General features: G+C 40.9%; 1 protein-coding gene across 1 annotated transcript; it reads left to right on the plus strand.

The window, feature by feature from the left end:
- Positions 1-9,632: 9,632 nt before the first annotated feature.
- Positions 9,633-23,518, plus strand: IL20RB (interleukin 20 receptor beta). Its single transcript, XM_009881914.1, has 7 exons — positions 9,633-9,690; positions 15,139-15,265; positions 15,993-16,183; positions 19,030-19,154; positions 22,202-22,352; positions 22,652-22,797; positions 23,393-23,518. The coding sequence occupies exons 1-7, from the start codon at positions 9,633-9,635 to the stop codon at positions 23,516-23,518; spliced, it is 924 nt and encodes a 307-aa protein (XP_009880216.1).
- Positions 23,519-26,322: the final 2,804 nt, after the last annotated feature.

Here is a 26,322-nt window from a genome sequence, read left to right on the forward strand (position 1 = left end):
AAATGTAAATCTGAGCTGGTTTGGTAGAATTAATGGGCTTGCTTTTAAGCACATGTTTTAAACTGTCTAGAATACAATTTTTGAATACAAGATGGATCATTCTTACTGGTCACAGCTATGCTATCTGATATATTTGGGTTTTCTTTTATTCCTGAAGACATCTTCAGCACAAACAGGTTTCTCTTCTTTAAAAAATCTTGTATTCTCACCCTTAGTCCTGATAGCAGGCTAAGCGAGAAGTGTTCTCTGAGTTTACTTCCATATTCATCTGCCAGTATCTGACCATCAGGCAGAATTTTTCCAACAACAATGGGCGGTCTCTCTCCTAAACTTACATTAAGAAGAATCAGACATCCATATGCACATTCCTGCATCTGCCTGGAGTATTCGGTGTGGATGATCGTAGAAACGTCTACAGGCGGTTACTGGGACCATGCAGAGATAGCCTTGGAGTCTTTCTTTTAAAATTACTCTATAAAATAGCATTCTCTTCTCATCTGTGGAGTCCCAGTATATATCATACGTTGTATATAATCTTGAAATGCATACATTTTTACCTTCTGAAAAGCAGAGAAGTAAACCTATCTTCATGAGCACACTTTACAGTTACAGAAGGCGTTCAAGTGCCATAGTGCTGCATATAATAAGAGACTTGAGAATAAAAAATTAGTGTTAGTGATCTCTCAATGATTTCTTCAGCCACAGGCTGTAACCTCATGTGTGGAAGAAGTTCTCCCCAAACTGGCTTTACTGCAACTCCGCTGAACTTGGCTTAGTTTGTAAAGAAACAGAGAACGTAAGGTCATGCTTTAAAAATGACAGTAGTTGACAGACAGAGGTGAACTTCAGAAAAACAAATATGCAGTTCCCATGTTAGTGGCCTGAGAAATAGTCAGATTTGAAAAAAGAGATGAGTAAGAAAAAACCCATGATTTATAATAAGAATTTTCCCTTAGCTGAATGCTTGCGTGTATTTTCTGGGCTCCAGTAGGCTTTTAATACTACAATTTGGCTCCTACACCTGCATAAATATTTCAAAGCATGCTTACTTCTTTCCTGTTAACTCAGTTTTTCTTAAAATCCTTCTAGATTCCATTTCTTCTAACCTACACTCTCTTTCCTTATTTCCTTACTTCTGGAAGATCTAATATGGAGTTCATGAAAAGCAACTGCTATATACACAGCACAACTCTCAAAAACGTCTCACCCTATAGAAAGGTTTCTTTGTTAATTGTAGGTCCTGTTGTGTCTTTTGCAAGACTCTCTTGTTTACTGTGCTTGGGATTATTGGACCAGTTTGAATTATTTAAACATTAATTCAACCTAGAGATACAAACAGGAAAATATTAATCGTCACTAGAATATACATTGGGCTTGTTCCCAAAATCAAGACTCCCAGATTATCTTTTGTCGCTGAATTGCTGGTTGTATCTCTTAGAGATTTCTATAAAACAGTCTACTATTTATATAAAGATACCTTATTTTGCTTCTCTTACTTCTACTGAATTTTGAAAAAAAAAAAAAAAGAAAACCCAGCCAAACAAAAACACTAGGTTTGCTCTATTTATGATTCTAGAAAACACACCAGAAATTAAGAGGGTTTAAGCAAAAAAAAGCCTCCTTTTTTTTTTTTTTTTTTTTAAATCTTGTGGACAGGGTTAACAAAGTGCCTGATTTTCTAAAATAAATATTCTTTATTAGCTGGATTAGTTGGGAATAGGTCTCATCCAGAAGTAACAGAAATACATTCACAAATGTATATTACAGCTTCCAAAGGTTTTTGTCTTCCGAAGTCAAGTTGTCATTGACAAAATGAGGTCCCTGCAGCCATTTTGTGGAGCAACAGTGACATTTAGTGGCCACTGAAGCAATTCCTAAATCCTGTTGACCCTTTGTTGTCTTGTTGACCCGGGGAATGTTTAGCATACGCTGTCACCTTCTCTGTGATTCACAGTTAAATTCCCCTTCCTTCTATCCCCATCCTTTTGTATATTGTAATGTAATATTTGTAAAGGGGTAAAAAGCTATTGTCTATAATAGATTACCACAGGCATTTTAACAACATAAATTTTTGTTCTGAGGGTCTTCCTTGAAAGTTAGCTCTTCTGCATATCGTAACACTTAATAAAAATTAAATAAATTCCAGCTTGTTTAGGAATCAGACCAAAACAGTGCATTGTACAAATCAAATTGCAAGCATTAGATAGAACCATTATTTCCCTTAATTTTCGCTCAGTTATCTCAACATTCTGGTGTTAAGCTCAGATCGTTCATTTGTAGTTTTGCTTTGAACTGTGAGCAAGACATACTTGCTTCTTCAAAGGCCTTGTTTCCCACTTCACTTTATAGGAAGTCCTTTCTCCCAGATCTCTGTACCCCTATTGATACAATTTTAAATTGTGTCAGCAGAACTCTGCAAACTAAACTGGAAGAGGAGCAGAGCTAAAGTTCTCCTAGCTGGCATGCTATAACACCACAAGCTGCTCCCTTCCTGACCTTGGGAGCCACAGGCTCAGGAACTTAACGCATCACTTACTTATTCTGCAGCACAATCCAAGCCATGGTCTGTCTTTAAGCACAGAGTGAATACCCACGTCTAATAGCCAGTACAATGGTTCAAAGTTATTCTGTTTTAAAATATACATTGGTTCCTTCTGATGTAGGTTTTAGGAAAACTTATGCAGAGCACCAGGAGAAGAAATGATCATTGCTGAGAGCATTCAGCATAATGCTTCAATACTAGCCCACCAAAGTACCTTCCTGAACCTACATGCTATTCCTCACATTTCTTATGGAAGTTACAGCCTCCACCTAAAGTTTCACTCCCTCACATGTAATTGTGTGTACATTGCTATGTATTGTTAGATGCCATCTAGACTTCACTACGTATATGGAAGCAGCCTCAGTGAAGAGTTAATATTGCATGTGAAATTAATCATATGAGTTCCTTTGGGATTACAAGCATTAAATAAATATGAGTGATTGTTCTCCTTTGTTTTACTCTGATTTCAGGGATTCCGTATATTTTAACAAAGGAGATCAGGTGTTTGGTAATGACCATACAAACATTAAAATGACATTTCGAGCTTTTGGCCTTGTTTTTAGACAGAATTATTTCGCTTAGCCTATTGACAGTATCCGCATATCTGCTGATGCGTAAACTCCTGAGAGTCCATCCTGTGTCCCATACTGGGACTCTCTAATACTCATAGAGAAAATGCTCATTGAAAGACCAACGGAGAGAATCAGACATTCAGCTAATGTGATTTTGAGTACCACAGCAGCACCTCTTGTTCTCGTCTTGTCTGTATTATACACTGCCATTCAATGGAAGGAGCAAATTGATACCTACGTAATTGGAAACATTGACAGAATATAGATGAGAGTCTTGGGAGAGAGTGCGATGAATAAAACACATAGTTTTGCTATTGGACTAATTATGGGAAAACATATCTTTTCCTGTGTCCACTCATTTCATTGAGCACTTAATTCTTTGTTTTCCCACTTAAGGCAATATTTGCACGTAGTGTCCCAGTTTGGAGAAAGCTTCATATTACCTGTATGCCCAAGCCCATAAGCAGCTGCGAAAGCATGGCACTGCAGTTTTTCCAGCCATGTACTAAGGTTATCCTTCAAGACTCCTGAATTTAAAGGGCTATTTCAGGGATGTATTATCTGTCCTGACCAAACTTCTTCCCTATAAAGAGCTTTGAAAATGTTTTATAGATTTAACCACAGCCAGGAGTTTCTTGCAGGTAGTGCTATATTTTCTGTTTGAAGAACTTACAATTGTGCTTTAATATAGTACTTCTCCCGCTAGTCATTTATTTTCTTCTGTCAGCCTTGTTCCCAACTCGTAAACAACAGCAGTAGTTGGTATGCCACTGAAGTGCAGCGTAGAGATATCTGATTCAGGCAGATCAACATAGCTTATTTACCAGCGGCAGGAAGCTCAGCAGCTTATTTATGCTGATGCTCAGCTATGTTAGTCGACACTGAACTTCGCATTGCCCAACAAAATAGTTGCAGGATCATATTATTCACAACCAGCTCAGCTAACTTAAGCTACTTTTCAACAGCACTGCAGTCACGTGTCTCCAAAAAGAAACTGATTTTGAACTATGAGGAAGATGGAATAAGAGCAATCGCTAGAAATGTTTAAAATAATGAGAATGAGCTGCATACTGCTTTCCAAAATATGGGTTTTTTTCTCCCTCCTATCCCATGTAATGGCTTCACAATGTTTGTAAATTCTTAAACAAATGTTCTGTAATAACAACAAAGTTTTGCAGAAGTCTACAGAAGACAGTCTGCAAACCTGTTGGCCAATTTTGTAAGGCTTCAAGTATTCAGCTAATCAGAGGGAATATCTTCTTCAGTGATTGGATTCAGATAAATTACCTCTTTCTAAACTACTCACGTTTATTCACATTCTGCCACAGCTTGGCAGCTTAAACTTAACACAAAACATTGGTAAATAAATCAGTTATTCAAATGTTTTAGCATCCACCAGGATATCTAAGAATAACAAAGACTATGATAGTTACATAAAACCATGTCCACTTGCTTTTCAAATATGACTGAAAGCTTTCTTTTCAAATTGTCACCTGTCTTCTCTTTTCTGTTCCTTCAATCCATTTTCCTTGCAAATAGCCACATGTGAACAATGCAAATTGAATTTGGTATGGCTTCCACAGTATTGCTTATTTGCAGTGATAAGAGCCATAAATTATTTTCAAGTCCTTTTCTATAATTCACACGAGAACCAGTGTCGCTATGTGTTTTTTGCCTAAATCTGTGTTCCAGGACTAAGGTGGCAGTTCTTCATGCAGTTCTTCATCCGTTCTCTCAGTTACCTGTCAAACCTCTTCTCTCTTTTTTACTCATAAAAGGTGAGCAGGCTACTTAATAATCTGGTTTCCTACAATATCAATGATGCACTTTGCCAGGGCAGCGTTACCTGTTCTCTAAAGTAGAACAGATTCCTAGCCAGACCGCTCTGCTTCCTTACATTGAAACTTGAGTTTTCAGTTTCATGTCGCAGCAAACCCAGAAGGCACTCTGGAAGCACATGTTCATCCATTTTTCCCTTAAACTTATTTTATTTGGCAAGTTTTAACAAGGCCCTCTAGTTCACATTTTGTATCTATGCCTTTTTATTGTTTGCATCTTACCTGAAAATCCAAGCAAAGAGAACAGGTCTCCATCATCATTGCTTTAGATACAGAAAAGATTTCCCCGAGACTCCAAGTTGTATACCAGCTGTCTCTGTATATCTTTTGCTGGAACATTATTCTTGGCTACCACAGTGTCAATAGTCCCAAAAGTCTGTCCCCAGATGCAGGACCATTCATCACTGAGAACAGTCTGTCAACTTATTTCACCTGATGCACATCTTTAAAATGATTTTCCTCAGAAAGAATTTATAAGACTGTTCTCATAAGGAAATCCAAGCAAGTATTCTTAGCAGTTATCTCTTTGGCTATCAGTAATTCCCTCTCAGGTTCTAGCAGCGCACATTTCAAACCCATTTCTGAGTGACTATTTCATATACATTCTCTCTTCCTGCAACTAATTGCATAGCTCAACTTGGTAACTACTTCTTCCCCAGCACACTTGTTTTTTCTCAAGCTGTCTTAACCAGTTCTGTGATTTCCACTCACCTAGCAAAGCTGTTACATGTAATAGTTAGCCTCACAGCTAAACTTGCTGTGATTTACTAAGAATGTAAACAGACCAATCAGATTTGCGTATTTTGCTTTCATATCCTTCTAAATTGGGTATTCCCTGAGGAAATGTTGACAGCAAGCCTCATGTGTGTAAACCTCCTTTTGGGTTTTGAGCAGTATTTTTTTTTTCAGAATAGTAGCAAATAAGTCAACTGTTTTCCTTACCTTTTGCATTACTGCTGATTTCCCTTGTTTTACAAACTGAATTGTTGCAAATATGTTTGGCAAATGTCATGACCTATTTTAGAATTCCTCTGTTCAGTCACACATATTAGAAACAGAACTATACTCACAGGCCCTAGGGCACTCAGTTTTTCCTCTTCCCGCTAGTGGCAGCTTTTTTTTTCTTGTGAGCTGCTACAAAAATTGTTAAAACTATGGCAAATGCCATGGTTTCTCAGTATGTCTTTGTCTTTCCTTTGTGTATCTTCCATTGCAAAGCCAAGTCTACCCAAGTATTAATAAATCAATATATTGCAAATTTATTTTAGGAGTCCACATTTGTATCAAACATACCAAGCTCAATTCGGTTTACATATTCTGCCAATTTCCTTTCTGTCCGGCTCTCCACTGTTTCCTGGCAAGGTTAAGCTGGTGGGTGACTTGAAACAGCATGGCAAGGGCTGTACAGTTTCTTTTTTTCTGGGTGCAGATTTTGAGTATCATCAAAATTATAGTAGTCAGGTTTGATGGAACAGAATCCTGTTTCTGTCCATCTCCTGAGCCAATGATGGTGATGCTGGTAGTAAACTGTGCTAAAGTGACCATCTGAACAGCTTTGCAAATTTTGCATTGATTTGTATAAGCAAAAATAATCCAGAATACCTCCAAAGTAGGCAACTGTTGGCAATTACTCATAGTTTCTTACTGATCCGCTTCCAGTTCTGACTGACTTCTACTGGTCTGTGAATTTTTAATCTTTTTTCTCAGTGTTTTTTCTTATCGCCTTAAGTTGTTGTTTTAACTAAGTCCAGTGCTATGTTTTCTGTTGAAAAATCAGGTTGCTTGTCCAAGATCACAAATCTGCAAGCAAGAAAAGAACTAAATCAGGTGTCTACATCCAGTCTTACTGGCATAACTACTGGCCTGAATTACTTGAAATACAAGACAAGCGTTACAAACCAAAGTTGATAGACAGGATGTTTATCTCTAGAAAGACATGCTTAATAACTTTTTTCTTTAGAAATACATGCTTAATAATGTAAAAATATTTCACCAAAAGATTAACGTAACTGTAATTGTGAAGGAAAAGTTATCGAAACATTTGTTTCATCAAGTTCAAAATTACTTGTATAGCTGATAACATTCTGAAAGCAAACCAGTAAAATTGAAAAAGTACTTCTGTCTCTTTCAAGCCAAATATTTCCATACAGCATTTCAAAATAAGGGAAAATCTCAGAAGGTATTTTGTCACTTTTATTCTCTTGTTGCTGTAATCCGAATAATCACTTCTATGCCAAGCCTCCTGTGTTACACAACTTAGCCCTGTGTATGCACTACCTTCAGCTTCCACCTCAAGTTTTCTTTAGATGCCATATGAATCCATTTCTATGCTGATGTTGTGCCTTAGGTGGCTATAATCAAGGAAGGAAATATAGTATAATGTTATTAAAATTTTCATTTTAGAGGCTTGCTGATAACTCTGGACAGCTGCAATCCTTATTATTATGGCAGGCTCACTCCACCTCTTTTATTGCTCATAACTGATTAACTGTGGTATGGGGCTGTATTCATTTTCCCTACCTTTGAAAAGGAGGCTGACGGGCTCACAGACAATCTTTGGAAAAGAAAACTTCTAGCTGTGTACCTGATCCCAATATATTTCCTGCCGACTGTATGCAAACTCTTTTCTGTGCATCTGTTTTAGTAATAAAGTGAATGGTATGAGGCATAATTCAATACAGATCATGTGGGTTTTGAGATACTTCTCAACTCATGTCTGAATATCATCAGAGTGTATGCACTCCCACGTTTATGGCAGCACGAGACATAAACCAGTGAAGAATCAGATATGCTACCCAGGCCGAACCGAATGATAGCTCAAAACTCAGTATTGCCTTATTTATACCTTCTTAGTACAACAAAAGAACAGATTTTTTTCAATTGACAATTAAATTTTTTCTTTCTTCTGCAAATACTTATTTTGCTTTCCAGCAAAAGCACAGTATCTTATTGCTAATACTGTTACTAAATACATCCATGTTTTCCTCTTGGACATTGCATGCATTTCACAGCAATTATGAAGTTACTCACCACAATACCCACCTTTTGGTTCTCAGTACAGACATTTGATAAAAGTAATAGGAGATTGGGATAATGAAGAGCAAGAAGATGGAAGCTTACCTGAAAGACATGAAATACTTTCAGAGAACATCCTTCTCCTTGGAAGGAAAATACATGTTTGGGAAACATACAGAAGCATGTGACTTTCAGTGAGTCCCAAAGATGGGAGGGAAGAACAAAAAGGAAGAATGGAAGGGACAAAAGAAGGAAGGGAGGGAGGGAGCGACGGAGGAAGAAGGGAACTGAAGGAAGGATGGAACAAAAGAGGACAAAGAATGAAGAAAGAAAGGAAGGAGGAAAGCAAAGGGAGAGCAGAGAACGCAAAGGAAGGAAGAAGTGAAAAAGAGGGAAGGAAGGGAGAGGATGGAAGGAAGGAGCAAACTTTGGGCCATAGCTGCTTGTGCTGTTCCTGCATGTCTGAGAACCTGGAGACCTGTGACTAACTGAATACTAATTTTATTCTTTCATAAATAAATAAAGATCCTTTCTTTCCTCAGAAAATATGGACTAAACATGCTTTGACAGATCCCTTTAGTTCACCACTGAAAAGAGTAGGCATGTATTTGCTATTAAAAGGTATCAGAAAGGAAATAACTTCTTAAAGAAATAAATCCTCCTTTCTAAGGTGACAAACTGTAAGGAGGAGGAAGAGGTTTTAGAGGAGAGGTTTCTAATACTCACTTTCATCAGAGCTAACAGTATTTGGTAAGATTTTGCTTTTTTTCCTCAGTATCTGTACAGTCATAATTTCATTTAATTTAATGATCTTTGGCAGAACATAAAAAGCTTCCACCTAAACTTTGTCTCCCTTGGCCTCTGAAGAAAGCAGCTTCACAAGCACAAAGGTAGCTGCTGCTGCAGCCTTGGAGCCAGCAGGCAGTTGGGGTTTCTGAGATGTCTCAAAGCTACGTCCAGGTGAAGAGCCTACCTTTGCTCAAGAGATGAGATGGAAAGTAATGGACCTTGGAAGATGGAAGGACCTTGGGATACATGTGCCAGCACCAAATCAGATCTGAAAACAGAATATCCTCCTCAGTAGACACCCAAAACAGCTGCCATAAAAGTAGTATTTGAAGATAAATTGGAGCACACAATTCCCTTCTGCCAGCCCAGAGGCACGCAGTCCTTCACCAGTCCTTTGTGCGAGGTCTGTGATTGCAGGTGTGCCTTAGTAATACTGGGGAACATCCCTGGTGCTTGGAAGCATCAGGATTTATCTAGTTGGGGGGATGCGCAGAAAAATGAGCATTTACAGCTATGTAAACTACATGAAAATATCCAATGAATTCTGTTTCCTCCTTATAGTGTCTTTGTTTAATACATATGTTTGCTAAGTGAGACAGGGTTATGCCACCTAGTTGAGTAGTTGCACAGACCGGTAAAGAAATGCTGGCACCAGATTACCCAGGCACTCCCTGTAGCTACACCCTTACAAACAATGTATACCCGTCTTTGGCACTGGTGCAGACACGCAGAGAAGCAGTGTTTGCAATATTCCCCCAGAATCTCCACTTAGCTCGCATCATGGCTGGTTCAGATGGGGCTCCCTGTCTAGGAAGGGAAATTTCTGAGCTACACAACAGGGTATGAATGTGGGAAAAGGTGAAAAGTATGAGCAAAATGTCACGGAGGCTCATCTGCTTCTTCCTCTGCACTCTGATCGCACCAGATCTCACAGGTAAATGGCTAAAATATCTTCAGTGGACTTAAGTTAGAAGACGAAGGCGTTGTGAGAAACAGTCTCTTGTCCTTTTGTTAAACATGCCTCTACAAAACTTAAGCCAGATAGTATGAGGTCAGGTGATCTTGAATTTTAATTCTTTGTCGAAAAGTAATACTAGAATAAGCACATGAAAAAAACAATCCATAAATTCTAAGTCTGCATGTCAATTCTGAAATCTAAAGGACAGTTTCAGTTTGAAGGAAATTAATTTACTAATACTGTGTTTGACTCTGCTCTTTTGCTGTTCTGTGAGAAGCTGAACTTTCAAAGTGCTCTTTTAATGCTGATCTCTTTGAGCACAGGGCATGCCCTGCCTGTGGAGTGGATGCAGGGTTAGAGAGGAGGGGTATAAAGTCTTAATTAACAGCTCAAAAATGTTTACTGAGGGTCTCCTTTACCCTGGGAGGAGGTTGTGCAATTTGTAATCTGCCTCTGCAAGTAAACACTAGGCTCCAAACACATCTCCTAGAAGGAGTTTGTCCTCAGGTCTCCTGACTGCACTTCAGTGTTTTTGTCATGGTCTGTCCTTTAGAAAGCAAAGAGGGCTTGCCCGTGTGCTTGCATTTTCCTCAGTTCTGTCTTTCTAAACGTGCTGAATTCAGGGTGTGTTTTGCTCCATTTTTTTTCTCTGCCTCAGAAAAAATAATTCTATAGCTTCCTTGGCCAGCAAAACACTTTTGGTCATTATTTATAGTTCTTAGTTGCTAGGTGTGGAAACCACTGACTCAGCGTCAAGTTGCATATGCGCTGAAAGTTTATTCTGTGCAATAGGGAAGATTATGACAAATGCTTTTTAAAAGATGCAAAGCTGAGCAACTATTCTTTAAAGAAATTTGGCTTTATTTTTACTGTATTTTTGTTTAACGCCTGGCTAGTTGTGTGATGTTTCTGCACAGCAGCCATTTTGCCTGTGTAGTGACTGCCAGCCTTGCTCAGCTGCATGCTCATCCAATTTTGTCTTCTACACTGTGACAGACAGTAGGAGAAAGGTGGGATAACTTACCCTGTGTCCCCCATTCTCTTGGCCTTGAATTTGTGTCCTACTTTCCTTTTTGAGCAAAGAACATTTTTTTTGATCAAATGTTTATGTCCAAATCTGCCCCTGCGGTCGTGCAGAGCAAACAGCAAGTTAGAAGACAGTGGGTTCCTATCTCGCCTGGGAGTCCAGGCTTTGTATCCAAGGTGCTGGGGAGAAAAACAGGCAAGGGAGTATGTACTAGGGTCTTTCCTTTTGCAGGCAGTTTGTGCAATTGGCAAATGCCAGAGCTTCAGGTTAGAGTTACAGCCAAAGAGATTGTTTAGCATAATTTATTATTGTTGTCTAAAATAATATGTTTCTAAGACTTTAAGATGTATGGCTTTCAACTTCACCGTTTATCTTACAAAGAAATTCCTTTAGCTTTTTGCAGTGTTACAGACATTACTCTATTTTTATTTTTTTTGTCACCAATAATTAGGGTTCAGAATTCCCTTATGAGATTGCCTTTCCCTGAAATTTCCTCAAATGCAGACAGGCAGACCATGCTGAAAAATACAGGAAGCTGTTGTCCTCCAGATGTTGTTCTCCAGATTAGAAAAACGAGATTAAATGGTACAAGGCTTGGAATTTAAAAGAATGCTTATCAGTACAGCAATAAGGAATGATTTCTCCTGCCAGAAAAAGCACGGATGAGGTAAAGCACTTTTGAACACCGTGCAACACTTATGCTGGAGTTACTGTTTCTTCTTATGTTTGTTGAGCCCCTGAAAAGAGAGGCTATTATGAGTAAGGATGTAATTTAATTAGTATTTTTGCAGTGTTCTCTTACATTGAACAGTAAGTAGTGGTGGTAGTAGTGATAAAGCAACAGCAAGTGATGATGAAGTAGTAGTGATAAAATGTTATGTGTGTTCTATATTCACAGAGAAAGAAGGTTATCAAAGTCTATTGGGATTTTATCAGGGTTTATTTAAAGCATTTTAAACTGAAAAATAACACAGACAAATGTACTGGACTTGATCATGAAAATTTTGGGTTTTTTCTTTTTTCAATTGTAGATTTTTTAAGTTCAACGCAAAGAGGAGAAAAACATTAAACAAGAGAAGTCATTCTAAATGGAAATCGATTCTTTGTGTAACAAATGAAATGGAATATATTACTGATAGGGTTGGAGGCAAAAACATGATTTACAGAGGAAATCTGGACATGTGTTTTTTGTGGCATGAGTGGAGATGTTAGGGTAAGAGTCAGTGCCATGGCTTGAAAGACTGAAGTTTGGCTTTTCCTGTGAGGCTATTTCCATTTTGCTTGTGAATCCAAAATCAAATGGAAGTGGTACGCAGCCCTGAGCTGACAGCCTCCTTGGTCCTGCGTGCTCTCCCTGTCCAGTTGTCTCCTGCACTTCGTATAGTTGTTGTTTCTTTTTCCTTCAAAATGCATAGACCAGAGTTAGTGGAGTATTTCAGTACTGAAACAACATATTTCACTGTTTATACTCAGTGCTTTCCCTGTTTATATAACCCAGAATTGTCTTTTCCCCCAGTGTTAAACATGTATTTGCTTACAATTGTTTTGTGGGCTGTTGCAACAGATGGATTGGAGAAGCAATGAATATAATTTGTTTGGATATGACACAGGATATGTTATGTCTACATCAACAGTATTTTGGAAGAACATGAAACACTCTTCCAAACTAAAGCTTTCAGCATGGGTCTGGGTCCCAGGCAGAAAGCAGGGAGGGGCATCATTGCTTTTACTGTTCAGGGACCCCATTTAATTTCTGTACTGGATGAAAAGATCTCAGGTTTTAGCTTTACATCTTTTTGATTCAGTCCTGAGGGCTGTCCACTGTGTTTGCAGTAGGGCATGTTTATGCAGTTACAAACATCTCTGTACATGCCATTAAGTGAGACATACTAAAGCTGAATCACTTTAGTGTATGTTATTTAATTATTTAACCTTACAAGCACAAAATCTTATAATTTTTACATGTAACAGCTACGCACACACATATATATATGTATACTTATGCTCACACAGATATCCGTTTCTATATTCTTTGATTATGAAAAGTAAAGGACATCTTTCTCTGGGGAGGCAGTTCCCTTCATCTGCAGGCAGATGTCCAAACTAGTGCACCATTCATGTGAACTGTATGTCCATAACACTATACCCCACCACCACCGTCTGACCTGCAGTGCTGGAGACTTAGTTTTCTGACACTGAAGTGCAAACACTCTGGGGCACTAAATGAGTGGCTGCTGTATGCTATAGGTTTGCCACAGGTTTTATATCTTATTTTTCTGGGAGAAGAGTTTTTACCAGTAGCAGAATTTGTGCCCATCCTGAATCTATTAATACAAACCAGAAACTTAAATCAGTGAACTTTTTTGATAGAGACACATACACTGTCATTAGGCCCAGAGTTTTTCCTAATGCAAGGAAGAAAGAAACTTTAGTGTCTTTGTAAGAACTTTTGTAGTTCAGCTGAAGTGAGATGACAGGTCTCACTGTCATGGTCACTGGTTTTGCCAGCAAACCAGGAAAACAGTGTACTAAGCTAAGCATAGACAGGACATGAAGATTGGTCTCAACCACATACAAAATAATCTTTGGGCCATTAAAAGATGGGTAGTCTAATTCAGAACTATCTTTTTCTTTTAAAATTGATTTCTAGAAAGTTTAATAAAATAGGGTTCAATACTGCTGGATACAAAAAATATATATCCAAAAAGTCCTAAAGTCAAAGACTGAAAAATTTATGAAACACTCCAGTGCAGTTGACCCCTGAGCTGGAACATCATTGTGCCTGTGTCATGTGGAAAAACGAGTGTCTGATTGTGTGTCATGTGACTGGAGTCTGCTACGTAATTCACATGCTTAGGTATGCCAACTCCCCAAATTAACACGGGAACCAAGAATACAAAGAAAAGTAGTAAGAAACAATCTGAATGTTGAGAAGCATGGAGATTACAAGAGACCAAGTGGGTGGTTGACTTGCAGAGTGAAGGTCAATAAAGACTTCTTTTTTTTAAAAGACAAAAAGTGGCTTGACAGTGGAATGGACTCCCCAGCTGGCCAGAAGTGATAGAAGTGCTGATATGGCAGACAGTGACTCTTCCACTATCTAAATGGCAAGGAAGAAATCTTCTCATCCCAGAGATAGATACCTGACTTTTAGTTTATAAAACGGCCGAGCACTGTGTCAACAGAGCCATATAACTTATGCTAAACAATCATAAAAGAGTTAGCATCAATGTTCTCCATATTGTTAGTGATCGTATAAAGATAGGAATACAGGGGATATTTTAAGGGCAGAAATAACAGTGATGTTTTTTTAATGCTTTAAAAGAATAATCATCATGAAAACATTGCTCATGGACTTGTCAAGCTGGTTTTGATCCTGGATAGAACAACTGATATTAACTGGTTAACTTTGTAAACACAGCTTAAAAGAAGACACCAGTTAAAGACTAATGGAAGATAGACCTTGTTAAGTGAAATAGATGTAATTAAACAGCATAATTACAAAATAATCTTTAGGTAACAGATATATTGTGGTAGAACAGTTACTTTCTTTCTGGGAGAGTGTTGAAATGACCACTGCTGCACTGGGTTGGTTGAAACCACTCCATCCATTCATCCCTTCCAATGGTTTCTTGGGAACAATTCCTTGTTGAGAATGTCATTTTCTTGGGACTGGAAAATAGCAGAACAGAGATAAGTCTGTTCCCATAGTGTAATGCAGGATGTACCCATGGGGAATCCTGCCTTCTGTGCTCTGGTCCAAACGCTGCTAAGGATTTTACATGAAGATGCCACAGGATAAAATTAATACACTGTAGGTACCATCCCCTACATACGTTTTGATGATCTCAGAGTGATGTAATAATTTAATTTATAGTCCATTGAATAAGTTTATTCTATTAAGGAGCACTTTGATTACAGAGTGTACAAGCACTTACATTATTAGAATCCCGCAACATGAAAAAACTGTACCAAAGCTAGGATATTCTACAGTGTCCACTCCAGTCAAGCCTGGAAAGAAGTAGCACATTTTGAACCACGGCATCCATTGGAACAGTCTGTAGACTACAACAGGATATCTGACTTCATTAAATCGAATTGGATGGCTTTGTAAAAGCTTGACCTTTCTCAGTGTTTTACTGATAAAATGAAAAACTCTGAAATAATGAAATGGCATGCTTTGCCTCTGTAAGCAGTGCCGGCCTAACTGCCCTGTCATTTGCTCTTTGGTTGTCATTTCTTCTTCTCTGTAAAATACTTTCAAACACTGAAGTGACATTAGTGAAATGAAGCACGTGTATTTCTGATGCAAAACACAGTTTTGCACTATTCTTCTAAGTTTATTTTCTAGTACGTTCATATACCTTTTTTCTTTTTTCTTTTGCTGGGAATTTTAGGTGAAGATGCTTTGTTGCCGGCACCTCAGAATATCTCTATTCTTTCTACCAACATGAAACACTTCTTAACTTGGAGTCCTGTGATTGTCCAGGGAGAAACTGTGAGATACTCTGTTGAGTTTCAGGGGTAACTTCTGGATTTTTTCTTCTTCTTTGCTATTTAACACTGTTTACTTAGACTTAAAATCCTGCACTGTTTGGACGTCTTGAGCACTATTCAATTCATAGCCGTAAGAGAAGTTTGATACTCTGGCACTGTTATTCACAAGTGGGAGGAAAACAAATCCTTTTGCTCCCATTCTGAAACTGTTTACAGGTTAATAGTTACCTGAGTAATCCAAGGTGTGCATTAAGCCCACATATGAAAGCTGCCTCCGTCCATAGAATTCAAAATTTAGGAAGATTAGCAACAGTTTACTTAGAAGAGGAAAGATAAAACATTTGAGATTTATTCAGTATTAATCTTTTAAACATTTAACACACATTACAGGGGGTTTCTGATACATCTTAAGCTATGACTTGTATCACAATATGACTTTGAAGTTCTGGTTTACCAAGGATGATCAAGTCAAGTGAGTGGGCAGGATCTGATGCATCAACATTGCGTTGTCTATCCCCACCTCCTACAATATCATGCTGCATTTGGCTTATGAACAAGCTGGGTCTGGGAGGTTTTTTCTAGATAAGATCTAAACCACACCCATACTGGTTTTATATACTCCCGGTATTCCAGCCCCATCCCAGTGCTGGTTTTACCTGGAAAGAAGTAGCAAGTAGTCTTAGTCCATGTCACAGATATATCTCCGATCAGGCTGTTGCCTGTCTGCTTCTTTAACTGTCTTTCTTTAACTCAGGGAGTATGAACGAGAGTACGCCAATGACAGCTGGATTCCCATCTGTGAATGTTCACTCATCACAGCCACAGTGTGTAACATCACAGAGGATATCTCAGCCACTGTGGCCTATAACCTGCGCGTAAGGGCAGATGTTGGTGCTAGAAGATCACAGTGGGGCACCCTGAAAGGTTTCTTCAATCGCATCACAAGTGAGTCCTGCTATTTGGCTTAAGCTACATCAGTCATGTTAATTTCTCAGAGTTCGGTGTTGAGGGATTGCTCAAAGGCATGTTTGTATACTGTGCATGTCACACAAAGCCCATAGCACATCCTGCTTCTCAGCTCCTCTCATGCTGGTTTGGGATGTTTTACTCTTAGACAGCCATGCTGTGTTCTTGGACATGAGTTCCTCCTGAGGCAGGGCCGAATTTGCCAGGGCTTGAATTTCAAGGGCTTCAAAGGTAGGTAAGAAGACTCCAGGCATTTCTTTTGGCAAGTTGGCTGCTCTCGCCCCTGATTTCAAAGAGTTCTGATCAGTCAGGGTTGCTGTCAATGCTCCATCTAATCCATGTCATCTAGTCACTTCTGAGGCTCCAGAATCTGATCCTATGGAATCCTATCTGATCCTTACTCTAGAAAATAGCCATGTCACCTTGTATCTGCCTTATGCTGTCCTGGAAATCCCACTCCCTTCCAGACCTGATTCCTTCCTCGCATGTTGTCAGATATATGAAGTAACCTCAGAAGACAAAATGAAAAATGGAAAGAGTAGCATTGCTGCAGTCCTAGCAATGCAGGGTATTTTATCCACATGCTTCCAACTCCTGCAAAGCTTGAGGCACAGCTCAACCCCTAGGATCATGCTACAGCCTAAAATTAGCATACTATTTCTTGTGTTTCCCTGGAATCATTACCTCTGTTCTCTGCCAGGTAGTCAACTGCTTTCAGCAAAAAAACCCCAACTGGTGGAAAACCTCTGTTGAGGTCACTATTAGAGTGCAACTCTCAGTCTGGGATAGGCAGTAGTCATCAGTTTTAGCCAAGGAAGAAACTGCTTGTCCGAGACCAGAGTAGACCCTATCTTAAACTTTCATCAGTCGTTGCAAGTTATCTACTACTTCATGAGTGACCAGTCCTCACTCATACAGAGCACTTAGTCAAAACGGTACCGTCAGAAGTGCCACCTAAGTTGGTCAGTGTGTCTCTTGGTGTAGAAGTGTTTTCTAAATGGTGCTTTAGATGAAAAATCCTTCCCTTTTCCAGGAGTTATGGTGGCACAGAGTTGAGCCAGAGACCACACTGTCAGGCAGAGGTAAGGGAAGGATGTTGCTTAGCTTGACCATCTTCATGAAGAAAAGCAGCAACTTTCTTATGGTATAGTGAAGTATTTAACAGCTTGCTCCTGTATCTTAGAGACCTCAATAGAATCCTCTGGCTAAGCTGTGAAAGTTTACAGGATACAGCTTACAATGGGCTGCAGAATGAATATGCATATATGGACAAATGTTTAAAGGAGAAAGAAAAGTCACTATATGTTCTTGTCCTTAGGTACTTTTACTGCTCACGTTCGCTTGTTCCTGCTTTCACACTTCTTGGGAAACCTGGCATTGAGTCTGAGAGGAACTAAGGAATTCTGAGCACAGACCATAGGTTCCGTATGTAGTTCATATAGTCAGGGCATCAGCACAGCCCACAGTACTTCTAGACTTAAATAACCCCAGTGTCAAAGCCTTAGGTGTAGATACGCATAAAGTATGATAACATGTGGACACTTTTAAAAGATCTTCCTAAAACTAACAATTTAGTCAGTCTTACTTCTTCATTTACCAAAATGCAAATAGTTGGTATCCAGTGGGTGAGTACAGAGATAAATGCTTCTGGTTGGTTAGTAGTTCCATCTCGCAATGTTCATTTGTTAATACATTAGCCCAAAGCTTGTTTTTAACCTCCAAATAATGTTATCACTTTTTTTTTTTTTTTTTATTTTGAGATATCATGTTAAGAAGATTCTCAGCTCTTCATTTAAAAGTATAAAGTAGTTTTCCAGGCCTCCCATTTGTGGCACACTCATCATGAACATACTTGGATTTTATGTTTTTGTATTGCACAGTATTAATGGCAATTCACTGGATGTAAGAGCAAATCCTATTAAGAACGTCTCTTCTGTATGTGACTATACATTGCTCTCATTCCTTTCTTGAAAGCCAGGTAGTTGAAACCAGTTTCAGCTACAACAGAGTGGTAAAGAATGGCATAGATAAGTAGTGCAAATATGATCGCTGTACTGCCTTGATTCCCAATTCACAAATGTACAGTGTGTAGTTTCATCCATGCTTGATTGATTCTGGTTGTTTCACTAATACCCCTCACAGCAGAATCCGAGACTGAACAAAACTTTGAATGTCAAAGTAAGCATGAAGCAAATCACCTACAGATTTACTTTCATACATTTACAAAAACTTAAGTCACAGCAGGTCATCAGCCCAAGTCTGTCTAAAACCATGGAGATACTAAAAGAAAATCAGGATTCATGTGAACTGCCAGAGTTATCCTGAGGCTCATATTGCTTTTTCTTTCACCTTTGAATAACTGCCAAAATTCCCATGAAGAAGCAGTGGTTTCACAGCTCCTGTTCTGTATGTTAGTCCTAAGCTAGTGCCCAGGAGCAGAAGAACTGCCCTGATCTGGTGTCTCAACTTCTGGTCGCCCAGCTGGTTCTGCTGCTGTTGATCACATGGGACCCTCAGGCCAGACACTTCCTTCACTGGAGAAAATTCAAAACCTTTCAAGTTCTGTGCAACTCAGCTATTGCCAAACTCCTGATTGCAATGCCAGTCATAGTCCTCCTCCTGCTCAAAGTCTGCTACTGTGTCTCGACACACAGGGAGGTAGAGCAGAGAGAAGTTGCTGCCCCACTGAAGCAACCAGCTATTATTCCAGACTAATGTTACTGTGCTCATAATGGCAGCTTGTCTTCCTCTCCCAGCTGGGAAAAGGAAGACAGTTTTTAAGGGTTGCCTCTGATGTGATAATGGTGCTCTCTCTGTGTTGGCAGCTTACCTGACCCCACCTCTGATGAAGGTCATAGCAGATGGGTATCATTTACTAGTGGAGCTGGAAGACATGGGGCCTGCGTTTCAGTTCTGTGTTCTCTATTGGAAGAAGGGCCAGGAGAGTAGGGTGAGTTTTACCCTCGGCTTTTGGACAATAACAGAGAGCCCGCATACTTAGAGTGAAAGCACACAGACGTTGCCCAGGACCTGTTTGCCAGTCCAAGCTCCTGCTGTGAGGCTGGAGAACCTGCCTGGAGGCAGCGTGTGCCATATTCCTCTTCATGCACCCATGGGTTGCTCTTATGCCCATGAGCTTGGCTGTTCTTTCCACATTTCCTTCGCTGGGAAGAGGAATCCCCTTAGGGACCTCATCTGTTGAAAGAAACCAGATGTCAGGAACCGAAGGTGTTTATGCTGACTTCTCTGAAGATAATTTGGTTTACTCAGACCAAGATTAAGGCGTCACACTGAGGTGCTGACAGTTTTTTTCCAGAGTTTTTTGTAAAACAGCTTGCCTGTGACAGCGAACTGTAACTTGCTTAGCTGAGGGCATTGCTTACACCTGGGTAATACTGAAGCAGTGAAATCTCTGTTCCATTCAGGTCCTTCTTTTTTCACTAGATATCAATTTTGTTTTCTCTGGGAGCTTAGTGCTTCCATAGCACCTAAGAACATAAAAGTGTAAAAGCAGCCATATAAAGTCAGACCATGGGACCATCAAACCCACTATCTTCTCTCTGCCAGTGGGCAATGGAGATGACCAAGGAAGATAATAAGGAGGGAGCCTGTGTGTAATTACATGTAGATTATTTTCTGAGATTTCAGAGACACAGCTCCAGGAAATTCCTGGAGCCAGAAATGGTATCATTAATAGCCCTTGATGAATTTTTGTTCCATTAATCTATCTATTTTGGTTTTCAAGCTATGTAAACTTTTAGCATGTACAACTTCCTTTAGTCAGAAGTTCTGCAGCTTAACTGTTGTGCAGTCTCAGTCTTGGTTTAGGAGAGAGAGAGAACAGTTATTCCCTATTCACTTTCCCCACCACTCTAATAGTTTTATATTGTGTATCTTTTTCCAGGCCAAGGACTCCCAGACTACTTAGTAGTTCCCTGTGGAAGCCCTTCCAGCTATTTTTGCCTTTACCAAGGTGGGCAGGGAGTAAACCTGCACAGTTCAAGGTTCAGGAGCACTATGGGTTAGTGCCATAGAACAAAACAAATCTGCACACTCTTATTTTCCCAGCAATTGTTACCATGGGTGACTACAACAGAGCTGACTATTCCATGAAACCTGAACCCCAAGTTCCTGTTTCTGATGGGGGATGGCAGACTTAAGGTCCAGTCACTGACTGTAAAAATGAATAAAATGTCCTCTTATTATAAGATCCTCCTGCAGTTCTTCACAGTTGGATGTCATCTTTATTATTCTGAAGTGGTTTTTTAGTATCATTAACACGTATCAATTTTCATTTTTCTTCCTGATGATCTGTAGTAATACGGTGGTGAGCACAGATCTGCATGAGTCTCCGCCATGACTTCCTTCCGCTCTAAGAAAGGATTAGCAATTTAACCCTACAAAAGTCTGTCTTCTATCAGCAGGAGCAGGGCTCCCTCCCCAATGAGGCACAGACCCACGGGGTCTGACCACAGTGAGCAGAACCAGGTACTGGTAACGGGGTCCACCACCAGCCCCAGACAAGGCATGCAATGAACCAGGCCCAGGGTCCATCCAGGGACACCGGCCAGCAGCAAAAAGGAGATAGGACCACAGACAGGGCTGCGATGTACGTAACGAGGATCCATCCTGGAGACAGGCACACCTGCAGCATAGCTCAGACTGGGACTGAAGGTCCTAGGCTGAGCTTAAATGGGGCTTCTGGGCCATGGACAGGAGGGTGAAGATGAGGGAGGCCAGGCAGGGCTGGTCAGGGCTGTTGCAGTCTGATTAGTGCACTGAGAGCTCCGATGCCGTTTTATTCCATGTCTGTTAGCTTAGTAGGCTTTTGAAGCAGATCTTCTTGACTACCTTTTGAAAATCCAAGTAAACAAGATCAACCTTGTCCATGATCTTTTTGACACCTTAGAAAGAATCATAGAGGTTTGTATCTGATTACCTTTTATGAATAAAAAGTAACTCTTTTTCAGTATATGGTATTAATCACCTAAAAATTAATTCCAGACTTCAGAATAGTTTCTACTAACTGGATTGTCACAAGCATCAGGTTTGCTGGTCAGTACATGTCCAGTTCTCTGCTGGGGCTCTTTTGATTTATTTTTTTTTTAATAATTTTCACATTGGAAATACCAGATTTGAGGTTTTTGCAAGAGGTTATACCCCAGGTGGTCATTGGCCTGATTTTGTCCTTGATGTCTTTTCAAGCTAATGGTCCTCTAGATAACATTTCTGTGGCGAGGTTTCTTTTGATGGAGAGAAGGACTTGCCCTGCCAGGAGAGCCCTGCTGGCTTGTTGGATGTGTCTGTATGTGTGTGGTGCTGGTGCCTGTTCAGGCCTTCTGTGAGCACAGGCTTTGCATCTGCAACACAGCAAGAATTAGGAGCAACTAGCTAATTGTTACCTGGCCTCTCATGACTGGGGAATAGCAACTTCATTTTGCTAGCCGTTGGTGGAGTCCTATTTATTGCAAGAAAATAATGTACTGGTGTTCATATGCTGTTTAAGGGTTGCTGAAGTTGCACACATCAGATTCACTTGCTTCTTACTAGCCCAGTCCATTCCCTCTCTGTGCTCTAGAGTCACAACACAGCTCTCACAGCCCTATCACAGCATGGTTCTGGCACAGGCATGATTTTGGTATCCCAGCAAAAACTCAGATCAGCCAAGACTTTAGTCATCAAGCCCTTATACCAGGGGAGTAGGCCATAGTCCAGTGTTGTGGCCCAACATCATCATTATGCCTCTTTGGCTCACAGCTCCTTCTTTCCATCCCCTCCTACCCTTCCAGATGTGTGTGGTCTTATTCTGCACTCCATTGTGCTTCCTTGTTTGCTTCTTTTCTCCCTCTCTCCTCTTATTGACAGTCCTCTCTGACACCTCCTGCTCCTCCTTCCTTTTCTCCCAGCGAAGTCTGGGCTACCATCATGTTAGGACTCATGTTCTCAATTAGGTCCTTGCCCTTTGTTCTGATGCTATCTCTCCTGGGCTTCTGGCAGATGCAGCAGAAGGTGGTGAAAGAGGTCAGCTCCGTGGTTCACCTGGACACCATGGAGGCAGGACCTGATTATTGTGTAAAAGCTCAGACATACGTCGAGGCAATCAACAGAAGCAGCAGCTTCAGCCAGACACAGTGCGTAAGGACACAAGGTAACAGCCAGCCTTCCTTCTTATTCCCCTGGTGTAGTCATGCCCAAGAAGGATACCCCCGCAGCTAACTCTTCCTTTCATTTCCACCCAAATTGGTGCTGCCCACTTGTTCCTTGTGGGAGGTAAAAAAGGAAGACTTAAGAGTGCAGCCCCCTGCACTGGTATCCTTTCCTGAGTGTGCCGACAAAGGATCTCGCCAGGGTGGGTGGGAAGAGCAGCCACAGAGGGTGCAGGCTGAGTGCATTGTGGTTTGTCCTCACATTCTCTCTGAGAAGTTTTGCTGCTTCTGTTATTTCCAGGTGGCACATCCATGTGGCTGGTTACTGCCTTCATCTCCTCTGTTGGCTTTGCTGTGGCTGCTTTGACCCTGCCTTTCCTTACCTGGAAAACAAGTAAAATGTTTCGGTATCTCTGCTGCCCCATTGCTGTCCTGCCAGACACACTGGTAACTTTTTTTACTGTGCTTTCTTGGTTTTTAGGGTGCTGGGTATTCACAGGAGCATAGGGCAAGCAGAAAAAGTAGGCACATGCATAGGGAGCCTTGCTCATTCCAGTGTGATGAGCTGAGCTGCAGGGGTCAAGCAGCCCACATGAGTTGGCTGCGCAGCTGTCACTGCCTTCGGCTTAGAGCCCTGAACAGGGACGATGCTCCTGGTGCTTGTGAAGAAGCAGCTTGGGAGGCATGGACTGATCCTGCCTGACCAGCTGCTCCCTGAACAAAACAGCTGTGTCATTGGCAACACTGCTTCGTGTCCCCTGGTACCAGCACTGAGCTTCTCAACTCCTTGGTGAGGAGAAACCAGTCATCAAAACCAGCCTCTTTTCTTGCTCACTCAGGAGTACGTTTAAGTCAGTACCTTAAATGTGCTGTCAAGTTCCAGTGAGAATGCAGGCAGCAGCTTTTGTGGCTGTGGGTTCCTGAGCACTGGGTCTTTAGCAGTTGTGGCAGGAAGGATGAGAGGAACTGTTTGTGGGGAAAAGTAGAAAATAGACAAGCTCATCAGCCCAAGGGTGTTTGAATGAATGCATTTGTTTTACAGAAAGTGTCAGAGCCCCCCACCCAGCTGATACTGTGTGGCAGTGAAGAAACTGAGCCATGTGATCTGATGGTGCATGTGATGCCCTCAGAAGAAGTTCTCCGACTGTGGATTCAAGAAACACTTTAGAGTACCCTAGAAAAAAAACAGCCTGTGGAAACAGATCTTCTAAGCAGAGCTGGCAGATTGTGCCCCAGCCACTTTCCTCAGACTGCCAATAAGCAACATGGATTTCCTTGTGTCTAAAAGCTGCTGTAAACCACAGGTGCTGTGTATGATGAGCATGTAGCCTGCTCTGGTCCTCTTTGTAGCATCTTCACCTGTCTACATAAAAAGCACAGGTGACAACTGCCAGTTTCTATACTTTCCTTTCATATCCATACCCATGACCAGACATGAGTTAACTCATGCTCTCTTTACCTCTGTCAGCCACACTGATGGTCCCAAGGCAGAGCCCACCCTTCAGCCACGGGGATTGCACCAGAGCAATAAATGTAGAGCCCAGTCCCCTACTTCCAAAACACTGCAGCCTCAGTATTTTTAAAAGAAATTAAGCAGCCAGTAAGAGCTTCTTATGTGGCTAAACCAGCTGGAATGAGCAGGAAAAAAGTGCTTTTAGGGCTGCAGGCCCTGACCTGAGGTTACACTCATTGAAGAGGATGTTGACAGTGACTGGACACAACATAATAATTTGCTGCATGCGACAGAAAACAGTGTGCAGTGCCAACAGAACTTACAGACAGTGCTGTGAGGCATGGCTGGGTTTCACCAGTGCTAAGGTGGGAATGATGTGAGAAACAGCCAGACTTCAAAGGTGGTGGGAGGGAGCATTGAGAACCTTTCAGGGAGCAGAGCTTTGCAAGACCAGCAGCATTGCTAGTACTATATAGGTCCAAGATCACCTGGGCAAGGGTGTCAAAAATATGAAAGCTGGATATGCATGAAGGAAAACTAGGACCTTTAGGAAAAAGATAAATAGGGGTGAATTGTTCAAATGTGAGGGGGATGGGAGTGGAGAAAAGTAAGGAAATGACAGAGAAATGTAGGCTCAAGAAACGGGAAAAGGGGCAAAATGGTGTGCAAATCATGTGGTAAGGATGCTGGGCATCCCTGTGGTTCAACTTGACACCTGAAGCAGGACATTGACTGTCACACAAGGCAGACCTACTTCTGTAGTCAGGAGGGCCAGGGTGAGAAGCAACTGGAGTGCTGATTGTGGCTAGTTAGGGGAATATCAGGATAGATGGATCAAGCATCCCAGCGTTACCATGTTAGTGGCCATTCCAGGCATGATAACATCATTATCTTCCAGATATCTTGTCATCTTACGGAAGGAAATTGCAAAAGACAAAGAGAAATTCCTTCTAAATACAAATAAAATATAGTTGTTGCATATATTGCAATTATTGCTGTCACTTCAGAGAAAAGTAATTTATTACCTGTGAAGCAGAGACTTGTGTTAGCAGGGCATGAAAAGACTTTGAGCTGAAGAGCTTTTTTTAAAGCTATCTGTGGATCTAATGAAATGCAAGACACCTCTTAAAGAATGTGCCTTTTAAATTTCATTCTTGTAATCTTGTATCAGGCCATCAGGTGGCAACAAAGCACTGTGAAAAAAGTCAAAGTGACTCAGGGCTATTCATACCTGTGTTCTTCTGTCCAGGCAGTTCACACTCAGTTGCTGGCTAGAACCTCACTTCTGTGCTGCAGCCCATTTGCTTGTTTCATTCCTGTCTCGTTAGCTTCTTTCTGGTCAATGTAAGGATATAGTGCTTTGGTGTTAAATAATAAGATTGGTACTGCTGAATCTGTAGCAAATTAGGATGAGAAAATCTGTGCAAGCCTGAGCATTGACAGCTCAGGGTTGATTGTCATGGTTGTTGATAAATAATTAAGAAATTCCTATTTGCAAAACCCCATATGATGGTGTGTCCAGACAAGGAGAAGATTTGGGAGCAAAGAGGAAAAGGGCATGTGCATGGACTGATATGACAAGTGCTGAGGGGCCCAGCAGGTCTTGTGCCCTCCCTGAACAAAACTGGGGTGGCTGCAGTGGGAGACAACGAGTGACTGGCTGATTCTGGCAGCAGGCAGTGGAGAGCAATGATTTGTTGAGGACGGTCAGCACAGAAGCGCACTCCGTTGCAGGGCTGTGGGCTCTTTGTCAAACGTTTCCTTAAAGGACTTTGACCAGTGCTCAAATTTGCAAGGCGTGGCTCGCCGTTATAGAGGCCTTGGTGGTAAAGCTGATTTAGGGACCTACTGTGCCTTGCATTTGTTCTTAGTTTGTTCCCCGTTGATTTGGATGAGTTCAGTGTCTTGGTTTCTAGTGTGCCCCACAGAGGTGTTGCCATACAGGAAACTGTCCTGTTGCCGGTCCATTCCATGGCTACAGGTCTGAAAAGCCTTAGCAGTTCCTCCTAGCTCTTTCCCCTGACATTGTTGCATTATGGCAGTACCAGCAATGGTTTAGGGGAATGGAGGAAAGCAGGGAAAGAAAAGGCCCGTGAATGTGAAGGGCTTTTAGAAGTAATTTCAGTGCATATTTTCCAGCTGCGTATTAAGGATATGTTTCTTTCTCACTTGCAATAACAGGTTTTATGCCCTTCCTCGTTGCCAATAAAGCAGTTAAACAGTTGTACAAAACTGCTCAGACAATGTTAAACAAAAGAAACACCTGAAAAAAAATCTTACAACAGGGAGATGGAAGGAAATTGTTTAAGTGCTGCTGCCTTCTTAGCAAAACCATGTGTAATTTGCATCAGGATATTGCAGTTTGTGTCTGTGGAGACTTGAAGCCGAATTTGAGATGCTGATTGAAAGTCCCTGGAGAGCTTCTCACTTTGAAGTAAGTGCTGCGTTTTGTTAAGTCTGAAAATTACGGTATAGAGCAAGAGAAATTCCTTTGCCATCCATGTACCACGGTGGCATTG

Source organism: Charadrius vociferus, unplaced genomic scaffold, assembly GCF_000708025.1.
Source record: "Charadrius vociferus isolate BGI_N301 unplaced genomic scaffold, ASM70802v2 scaffold593, whole genome shotgun sequence".
Classification (NCBI taxonomy): Eukaryota; Metazoa; Chordata; class Aves; order Charadriiformes; family Charadriidae; genus Charadrius; species Charadrius vociferus.